The following is a 9,798-nucleotide window of genomic DNA, read 5'->3' as shown; positions in this document are numbered from 1 at the left end:
AGAGCACTCAGTACCTCAGACTAGAGCGAATGTTCACCTTCCAACAGGACAATGACCCTAAGCACACAGCCAAGACAACACAGGAGTTGCTTCGGGACAAGTCTCTGAATGTCCTTGAGTGGCCCGGCCAGAGCCTGGACTTCCCAATCGTATATCTCTGGAGAGACCTGAAAATAGCCGTGTAGCAATGCTCCCCATCTAACCTGACAGAGCTTGAGAAGATCTGCAGAGGATAATATGAGAAATACAGGTGTGCCAAGCTTGTAGCGTCATACCCAAGAAGACTCAAGGCTGTAATTGCTGCCAAAGGTGCTTCAACAAAATACTGAGTAAAGGGTCTGAATAGTTAAGTGAATGGGATTGCAAAATGGGTTTAAAAACTAATTTTTTGGGTCATTATATGGTATTTGGTATAGATTGGTGAGGAAAATGTTTTATTTAATCCATTTTAGAATAAAGGCACTAACAAAGTGTGACAGTGTCTGAATACTTTCCAAAGCACTACATGTCATTGTTGTGGAGTCATTACAATGTTAATCCATCCTCAGTTTTATCCCATCACAGCCATTGAACTCTGTAGCCTTTTTAAAAATCACCAATGGCCTCGTATCACTAAGCAGTTTCCTTCCAGTTCTGCGTCGCAGTTCAGAAGGACATCTTTGATGTGTCTGGGTGGTTTAAGACATCATAAATTATTAACTTTATCATGCTTAATTAAATAAAAAAAAGTGTAAGTTACCAGGGGTGTTGACTGTGTGCAGCAAATGACAAAAACCTTTTGGGCTGGGGCAATGTTTGAGGCAGCTCTGGTGGGAGAGTAATAGTAAGTTCCCGTCCCATTTCAATATCTATCCGCTTCCATTAGCCTTTTTAGATCTGTGAACGGCTAAGGGCCTAGGAACCAAAATGAAGCTGGGCAGAGAGTTGTTGACAGATCTTCAGAGGTATCGATTTTTTCCTCACTCATGAATTTATACAAATATTTTTATGCTGTGCTTCAAGCTTAATGGCTTACTTTTAGAAAAAGCTAACAAAAAAGTTTAAAGAACTTCAGTTTGACATTACTGTCCATTCTCTGTGCCATCTACATGTGTTGCACAAATGTACTGAAGTTACTAGTTACTGATTTTTTTGTTTTGGTGTGAAACTGACGTTTCATTCTGGAAAGTTTAAGGTCGGTTTTGAATATACTGGAAATGTGTAACCTACCTATCTGTATGAGTCTCTTTGGGGGCTCACAAGTGAAGTAACAAGTAACCTGATTAAATACAATTTATAAAAAATTGGACTGAACACTATTACACGGTTGTAGTAACGGACCAATTAACAATTTTGACAATTGCACACATGCCAATATCACTCCATAAAATGTTTTGCTAGCGGTAGCTAGAATATTTAGTGGCCGTTTAGAGAAAACCAAACCATAGATTACGGTTTCTCCTGGCCGATAAACTACTTTCAGGGCGAGGGACCATTTACGTCAAGTTGTAATATCCTGAACTTCCGCTTTAACAAAAGGTTAAATTACACAAAACATTTAGAAAAAGTGCATCTTACAGTAGATGGAAAAATACATGAGAAATAAAGTGAAGGACATAGGAGCCAATGTCACTTAGTTTTTATTCAGAGGCGTTTGACAAGTTGAGCGATGTGAAGGGGCACAAGCATGTTCACAGAGGGGGCATCGTGCCTAAAGCAGACCACTTTTCCAAAAAAAAGGGGACTCCCTAACCCAGTCCCTCCACTTTCCCCACAAACATGAATTTCCATGTTACACATCAGAAAATACTAACAGAACAAACCGCTATCAAATGAATGTAGCATTCGTGAAGACAAAGGTAAGAAAGACAGTATTTATTGTTAGTGTCAAACCAGAAACAAAAGGCAGGCCCCTTTTTATTATTTTTTTTACAGTTTATAATGATTTTTTACTTATCGTCCATTCACTGAATCAAAAAAATGCACGGGTGAAGAGACCTTTTTTCACAAAAAACCCAAGCAAGAAAGTTCAATACATGGAAGCCACTACCAAAAATAAAAGCAGAAAAAGCTGTTTGAGGATTTTCAATCAATTAAGCAAGAGTAGATTATATAAATGCTAGCAAAGGAAATATTTCGGATCACTTTTTCAATTATTCCTTTAAATTCTAAAAGTGTACAACATGATTTGTTAATTTTCATTTATATCTGGGAAAGCGGAAGGAGGGACAGTGGAAGGAGGGACAGCGGAAGGAGGGACAGTGGAAGGAGGGACAGCGGAAGGAGGGACAGCGGGAGAAGAACCCAAATCTAATAAATAGAAGTATGCCTCTAATTCAAAATGTGTTTCTAAAGAGGTAGATCAAAAAACAGATGACGAGATGGGGAGGGGGGGCATGGGCGCTAGGCGGGGTGTGGGCGCTGGGAGGGGTGAGGGCGTGGGCGCTAGGTGGTGTATGGGAGCGAGCGCTAGGGGGGAGGTGAGGGCGCATGCCGCCACAAACCCCCCCTTGGCTGAGGTAGACAGCGTTCTATTGTGGAAGAATGGATACACTCAAGCACTTTTACCACAATCAAAACATATTTACATTCTGCATAAAAAATAAAAAAGGATAAACTTGGTATAGTATTTCTTTGTTGTTGGATATTTTTTTTTACTTATCTTCCACGTCCCAAACAGGGTTCATTTAGTAAAATGTTGTGTGCTGCTTGGCTTTTTGTAATGAATACTAATTTGAACTGCTTTCTCTCACTTCAATCAAAAGGTTACAGCTGCTGCTGCTGGTTAAACAGTTACAGTAGATTCCATAAAGGCATCCATCAGTGTGACTCCCCCTACCTTCACCATGCAGTAAACTACACTAACAGACTGACTCGGCGGCTACTGGGGCCACTGCAAAGTCGCTCTTTTTTAAACCCATCAGGCTGTGGACCGCACTTTCACTTGTAAGAAACTTGGAGTAACTTCCAAATTTCACCCTATTCCCCATGTATTGCACTATAAGCGAATTTGAGACTGATGGTTCAAGGCCTAAGCAGGTAACAGAAAAACAACAAACAGACCGTGCTGCTCTGCCGTGTCTATTTCTATGAAGGCAACAGAGAGAGAACTCAGTGCTCAGGCCCCTCCCATTGCCCTTCCAGGAAGACAGAAAATAAAACATTTAAACGTACCGTCAACAATAAGTGTCAGAATCCCAAAACTAAACGGCGTCGCTGCAGTACGTACGGATGGCATGAATCGGCATTACTCTAATATAGACGTGCTTTTTGTAGTTTTCAGAAGATGGTGGATTCCTCAGGAAAACTGAGGTGATGTATTCTCTCTTGATACTCCCATCAGCAGCCAACTGAGTTGAGCGCCAACTCCGCCCTTGGCTCTATGTACAGACAGACTATGTACAGGGCCACCGTCGTCACGTTGATGCTGCTGGAGAGCACTAGAGTTGAAGGCAAGGTCAGTTGGCAGCTGACCAAATTGTTAATTTTCTTAAAAAAATAAAAATGTTCAAGAACTATTAGCTTTATAAAGTATACAAAATACCACAAAGCAAATTTTAAAAAATGATTTTTTTTCTCATATATATATTATATATATCAATTTTCTTATTTTTTTTCTCGTCGTCTTCTTGAGGTACTAGAGATCCTGAGGTAGTTCAGTAAAATGCATATTAAATTAGTTTTCCTGGCCAACACTGTTCAACACGTCCCTTTAAGTGTTAACTTATCCTCAACTCTAAATATATATTTATATATCTATAAAATGCATCCGAATTTATAAAATGCCACTATCAATACCAGCACAGGGGCACCCCATTAAACCACCGCTGGGGCTCCTGTCCAATCAAACAAGAGTATTACCCCTAGCCCTGCCCATCCGCCTAAACCCCTTCCCGTAATCTTTCATCATCCTACCAGGACTCAGAGCAATGCCTTTTTCTTTCCACAGAAAACTCAGAAGAGAAAGCTTCAACCAATTAAACAAACACTTCATCCAGGGCGAAAAACAAAAGTCTAAATAAAAAAAAGGTAAAAACTGAAACGAGTGTCAAAATGAACACCTGTCATCAACATGTGAGGTGGTGAGTGTTACCACACCAGGGAGGGGGATAATTCTTATGTCTTGGTGTTGTCTACAAAAAGGAACCAATCAGGACCCATCCGTGTGGTGAGAGGGTGTGTGACAATGTTGGAACCCTCTGAAGTATAATCACAGAGAGGTGATTTTGTTTTGGGGGGGGGGGGGGGGGGGGGGGTTAAGGTCTATCCACACTGTGGTGTTGGTCAAGGAGGTCATTGAGAGGGGTATGGGGTGTACAGTCGGGTACCCATGACCCTTAACCCCTGAGATGAGCGCGTCGTCCCTGCCCGTGTTTACCCCTCTGGTCTCTGCTTTGTCTTCGGGGGGTTCAGTCACTGGTCCTCAGGTCTACTTCCGGGAGGGCCGGGCGAGCCCGTCCCCACGGGGCGGCCCCTCCCCACGAGGCGAGGGTTTTGGCTGTTGTTGCCGCCTCACATGGGACAATATCTCCTGGATCTTCCTCTGGGCCAGCTGGGGAGAGGGCAAAGGTCAGGAACGTCTAACTCTGGCATGCACACAGCCAATTCTTCTAAGGTAAGTAGAATAAAGAATTCACCAAGAAGGTTAATGTGGCGGCTTCTGAAATGACACATTATAGTACTGAAATGACACCCTATAGTACTGAAATGGCACCCTATAGTACTGAAATGACACCCTATAGTACTGAAATGACACCCTATAGTACTGAAATGACACACTATTCCTTATATACACTGCCTTGCAAAAGTATTCAGATCCCTTGGATTTCTTCACATTGTGTCACAAAGTGGGATTAAAATGGAATCATCAACAATCTACACAAAATACTCTAGCATATATTAAAGATGAATGTCTGTTGCATTAGTATTCAGTTTCCTGAGTCCATACATGTCAGACACCTTTGGTAGCCATTACAGCTGTGTCTTCTTGGGATTGTACAATATTTGTCCCTTCTATTCAAAATGCTTCAAGCTCTGTCAAGATGTTGGGGATAATTGCTAGACAGCAATTTTGAACTACTGGCATAGTATTTCAATCAGATTAATGTCAAAACTAACTTAACCACTTCAGAAGATTCACAGTCTTCTTGTTAGGCAACTTGTGTAGATTTGGCTTTGTGTTGTAGGTTAATGTCCTACTGACAGGTGAATTCATCTCCCAGTGTCTGGTGGAAAGCAGGTTTTCCTCAAAGATTTTGCCTTAGCTCCATCACATTTCTTTTCATCTTGAAAAACTCCCCAGTATTTGCATTTTTCAAGCAGACCCATACCATGATGCAGCCACTACCATGCTTCAAATTAAGACAGTTTGCCACGAACATAGGGCTTTGCATTTAGGCCAAAAAGTGTTCCTTTGCCACGTTTTTTTCCCAGTATTACTTTAGTACCTTGTTGCATACAAGCTGCATGTTCAGAATAATTGTAACTTGTTAATTAGTGTTCTTTTCACTGTCATTGAGGTCATTATTGTAGAGCCACTACAATGTTGATCCATCCTTAGCTCTCCCGTCACAGCCACTGAACTGTAGCTCTTGGAACCACCCAAAGGCCTCATGATGACGTCCCCGAGCAGCTTCATTCCGGTCCTGCAGCTCAGTTCAGAAGGACAACTTCATCTTTGATGTGTCTGTGTGGTTCAATACATCACCCACAGCATAACTGTTAACTTTATCATGCTTAAAGAGATATTCAGCGTCTGATTTGTTATTGTTACCCATCTACCAATCACTGCCCTTTATGAGTCTTATGACATTCTTTCCCCTGGTCTTTGTAATTGATTCTGTGCTTGACATTCGCTACTTAACTGAGGGACCTTATAGATGTATATGGGGGGGGGCAGAGGAATGGTTACTCATTTAAAAATCATGTTAACCCCTATCATTTCCATGTACACTTTTTGATTAGTTAAGCCACATTTGACTCCTGAACCAATTTAGGCTTGACAAAAAAATAATTAAATACCACTTTGTAAAAATAAAATGAAGAAATCCAAAGGGTCTGAATAGTTTGGAGCACGACCCTGGTCAAAACTAGTGCCCTTGATAAGGAATAGGGTGCCATTTCAGATGCAGACATTGGTTAATGCTACACAGCTGTGAAGCAGTATGGTGGACAATCATTACATAAGGAAGCAGACATTGGTTAATGCTACACAGCTGTGAAGCAGTATGGTGGACAATCATTACATAAGGAAGCAGACATTGGTTAATGCTACACAGCTGTGAAGCAGTATGGTGGACAATCATTACATAAGGAAGCAGACATTGGTTAATGCTACACAGCTGTGAAGCAGTATGGTGGACAATCATTACATAAGGAAGCAGACATTGGTTAATGCTACACAGCTGTGAAGCAGTATGGTGGACAATCATTACATAAGGAAGCAGACATTGGTTAATGCTACACAGCTGTGAAGCAGTATGGTGGACAATCATTACATAAGGAAGCAGACATTGGTTAATGCTACACAGCTGTGAAGCAGTATGGTGGACAATCATTTCATAAGGAAGCAGACATTGTACATTTTACTCAAACCACATCTGTTGGCTTTACCAAGGTTCAACAACCCAACTATACTCCCTTTCCCTACAGCACTGGTTCCCAATTCATTTTTTTGAAGGAACTCAGTCCAGCTTTCAACTTACTCTTGCAAGTTGTAATAGTAGAATGCACATGGTAAAATTTCAAAATTGGGTAGTGCATCAATGTTCGTGTCATGTCAGTCATTGTATACCATAGAGATATTTATAACGTGTCAGAAATGTCCAGATCAACTAGCCCATGTCAGCTAACGGTTTTTAGCCCATAGATTTTGTTGTAATGTTTGAGTCACTCAAATATCACACACACATTAGACATGGCAAAATGTATATAATTACAGGAAATAAGATTGGAACCTGCAACATGGGGGGGTGTGAACAGTTTGTGCCCATAGATAGACGGGGTGCATGCACACACACGGGGGTGCAGGATGTTCCACAATGCTGGAAGGGGCCAAAGTGAAGAAGTTTGGGAACCCCTGCCCTACAGCACCCAACTATACTCCCTTTACCCTACAGTAGGGATTCATATTTTAGAGAACCTACCAAGTTACAATACTGGGAATAATTCATATTTATCACGAGAGCCCCGGGAAATACCTCAAAATCGGAAGTGCCCACTTAAAGCATTTAAAAATCAAGATATGGCCGACATGCCAGGGTTCTTCCCAAAGAGGGGTGCTGTGCCACCTTGTCAGCACCCCTATGGAAACATTTCAGAGCAAATTAAAACAGATTCCGTCATGATAGAGTAACCATTTTTCATTACGTTATGAATTGTGAAACAGGATAGTCATAAATTGAGCGTTACCATGTTCTTCAATTCAGAGCATTTCAGGAGTAGGCGATCGACAGAGCACACTCAGGACATACCCAGAGTATAGCGTTAGCCAAATCACACATAACGACAGTCAAATGGCAAAAGTTGCTAAGCTTGCTAGACAACCTCCAAAGAATGACAGATTCTATTTTTGTCAAAATGGAGTTGATTATACAGATAGCAGTTCAGCTCATGCATAACTGGGGAGTGAAACTAGTTTAAATATCAAGGTATTTTAACAGGGACCAACTCTGCTTTAAAAATATCCATATCTACTCATACCGTTTGTTCATCACACATTCTCTACCGAAGCTCTCATACGGGCAGCAAGTACAGGAGAAATGTTACAGCGGTATTTTGACGTGCGAAGGCAAGAGGTGTGCTTTGATAATGCAACCTATATATTACAGAATGAAGTTAGGAATCTTCATGTGAGACAGGAGTCAGGATTTTGGGTTACAGTGGAATTGGATAGGAAGAGAGCCTAGGCTGTAGGACAGGAGAAGATCATTCAGAGGGAAAATGCTAACAGACTTCATGTCTGACAGAGATGCATAGACCCATCAAACGTGTGACTGTTTGAAGTGTCACAATGACAGCTATAGGTTCTACTGCAGGCGTTTCCTGTAGGGATTATTAACTGCATTTGGGTCGCTTGTGCAGTCGGGCAGTGTCAATGTGTGTACTTTGAATTAATGGCGACTGTGTGAATTAAATATGCTAGGCTAAAGGCTTCCGTGGGACAACCCGCTTGGATAATGCACCATTTTATTATTTTTCTTATCTGATGCTGTTCATGTTGTGTATTTTGTGGAATTGCATTAGTGCCAAATGCTGTAATTTCCCAAGTCTTGTCATTGAAAAAATATATAGTCTCAGGATCCTCGTTACCCATGTTAATCCCTACAGCACATTCTAATGGTCAGTTTCAGCATGAACCAGCCTTTTAGCCCACTGCTACCATAGCTGACTGGGATGAATATCCCCCTGCCAGATATGACTCAGTGCCACTAGCAGACACTGCCTTGCCCAGTGACAGGGCTGGAGGAACATCACTGCCTTGCCCAGTGACAGGGCTAGAGGAACATCACTGCCTTGCCCAGTGACAGGGCTAGAGGAACATCACTGCCTTGCCCAGTGACAGGGCTAGAGGAACATCACTGCCTTGCCCAGTGACAGGGCTAGAGGAACATCACTGCCTTGCCCAGTGACAGGGCTAGAGGAACATCACTGCCTTGCCCAGTGACAGGGCTAGAGGAACATCGCTGCCTTGCCCAGTGACAGGGCTAGAGGAACATCGCTGCCTTGCCCAGTGACAGGGCTAGAGGAACATCGCTGCCTTGCCCAGTGACAGGGCTAGAGGAACATCGCTGCCTTGCCCAGTGACAGGGCTAGAGGAACATCGCTGCCTTGCCCAGTGACAGGGCTAGAGGAACATCGCTGCCTTGCCCAGTGACAGGGCTAGAGGAACATCGCTGCCTTGCCCAGTGACAGGGCTAGAGGAACATCGCTGCCTTGCCCAGTGACAGGGCTAGAGGAACATCGCTGCCTTGCCCAGTGACAGGGCTAGAGGAACATCGCTGCCTTGCCCAGTGACAGGGCTAGAGGAACATCGCTGCCTTGCCCAGTGACAGGGCTAGAGGAACATCGCTGCCTTGCCCAGTGACAGGGCTAGAGGAACATCACTGCCTTGCCCAGTGACAGGGCTAGAGGAACATCACTGCCTTGCCCAGTGACAGGGCTAGAGGAACATCACTGCCTTGCCCAGTGACAGGGCTAGAGGAACATCACTGCCTTGCCCAGTGACAGGGCTAGAGGAACATCACTGCCTTGCCCAGTGACAGGGCTAGAGGAACATCACTGCCTTGCCCAGTGACAGGGCTAGAGGAACATCACTGCCTTGCCCAGTGACAGGGCTAGAGGAACATCACTGCCTTGCCCAGTGACAGGGCTAGAGGAACATCACTGCCTTGCCCAGTGACAGGGCTAGAGGAACATCACTGCCTTGCCCAGTGACAGGGCTAGAGGAACATCACTGCCTTGCCCAGTGACAGGGCTAGAGGAACATCACTGCCTTGCCCAGTGACAGGGCTAGAGGAACATCACTGCCTTGCCCAGTGACAGGGCTAGAGGAACATCACTGCCTTGCCCAGTGACAGGGCTAGAGGAACATCACTGCCTTGCCCAGTGACAGGGCTAGAGGAACATCACTGCCTTGCCCAGTGACAGGGCTAGAGGAACATCACTGCCTTGCCCAGTGACAGGGCTAGAGGAACATCACTGCCTTGCCCAGTGACAGGGCTAGAGGAACATCACTGCCTTGCCCAGTGACAGGGCTAGAGGAACATCACTGCCTTGCCCAGTGACAGGGCTAGAGGAACATCACTGCCTTGCCCAGTG

General features: G+C 43.8%; 1 protein-coding gene across 4 annotated transcripts in view; it reads right to left on the bottom strand.

Annotated features, from left to right (window-relative positions):
* Nucleotides 1-1,603: 1,603 nt before the first annotated feature.
* The window catches only part of LOC110487975 (insulin-like growth factor 2 mRNA-binding protein 3), a 38,511-nt gene continuing 30,316 nt past the window's right edge, over nt 1,604-9,798 (bottom strand). For all 4 annotated transcript variants that reach the window (XM_036970717.1, XM_036970718.1, XM_036970719.1 and 1 more), the window contains one exon: nt 1,604-4,531. In XM_036970717.1, coding sequence (XP_036826612.1) covers nt 4,409-4,531 — 123 coding nt within the window. In that variant the 3' untranslated portion in view covers nt 1,604-4,408. The remainder of the gene's footprint in view (nt 4,532-9,798) is intronic.

The sequence above is a fragment of the Oncorhynchus mykiss genome, chromosome 32 (assembly GCF_013265735.2).
Source record: "Oncorhynchus mykiss isolate Arlee chromosome 32, USDA_OmykA_1.1, whole genome shotgun sequence".
NCBI lineage: Eukaryota > Metazoa > Chordata > Actinopteri > Salmoniformes > Salmonidae > Oncorhynchus > Oncorhynchus mykiss.
This window is presented reverse-complemented; position numbering and strand designations above follow the sequence as displayed.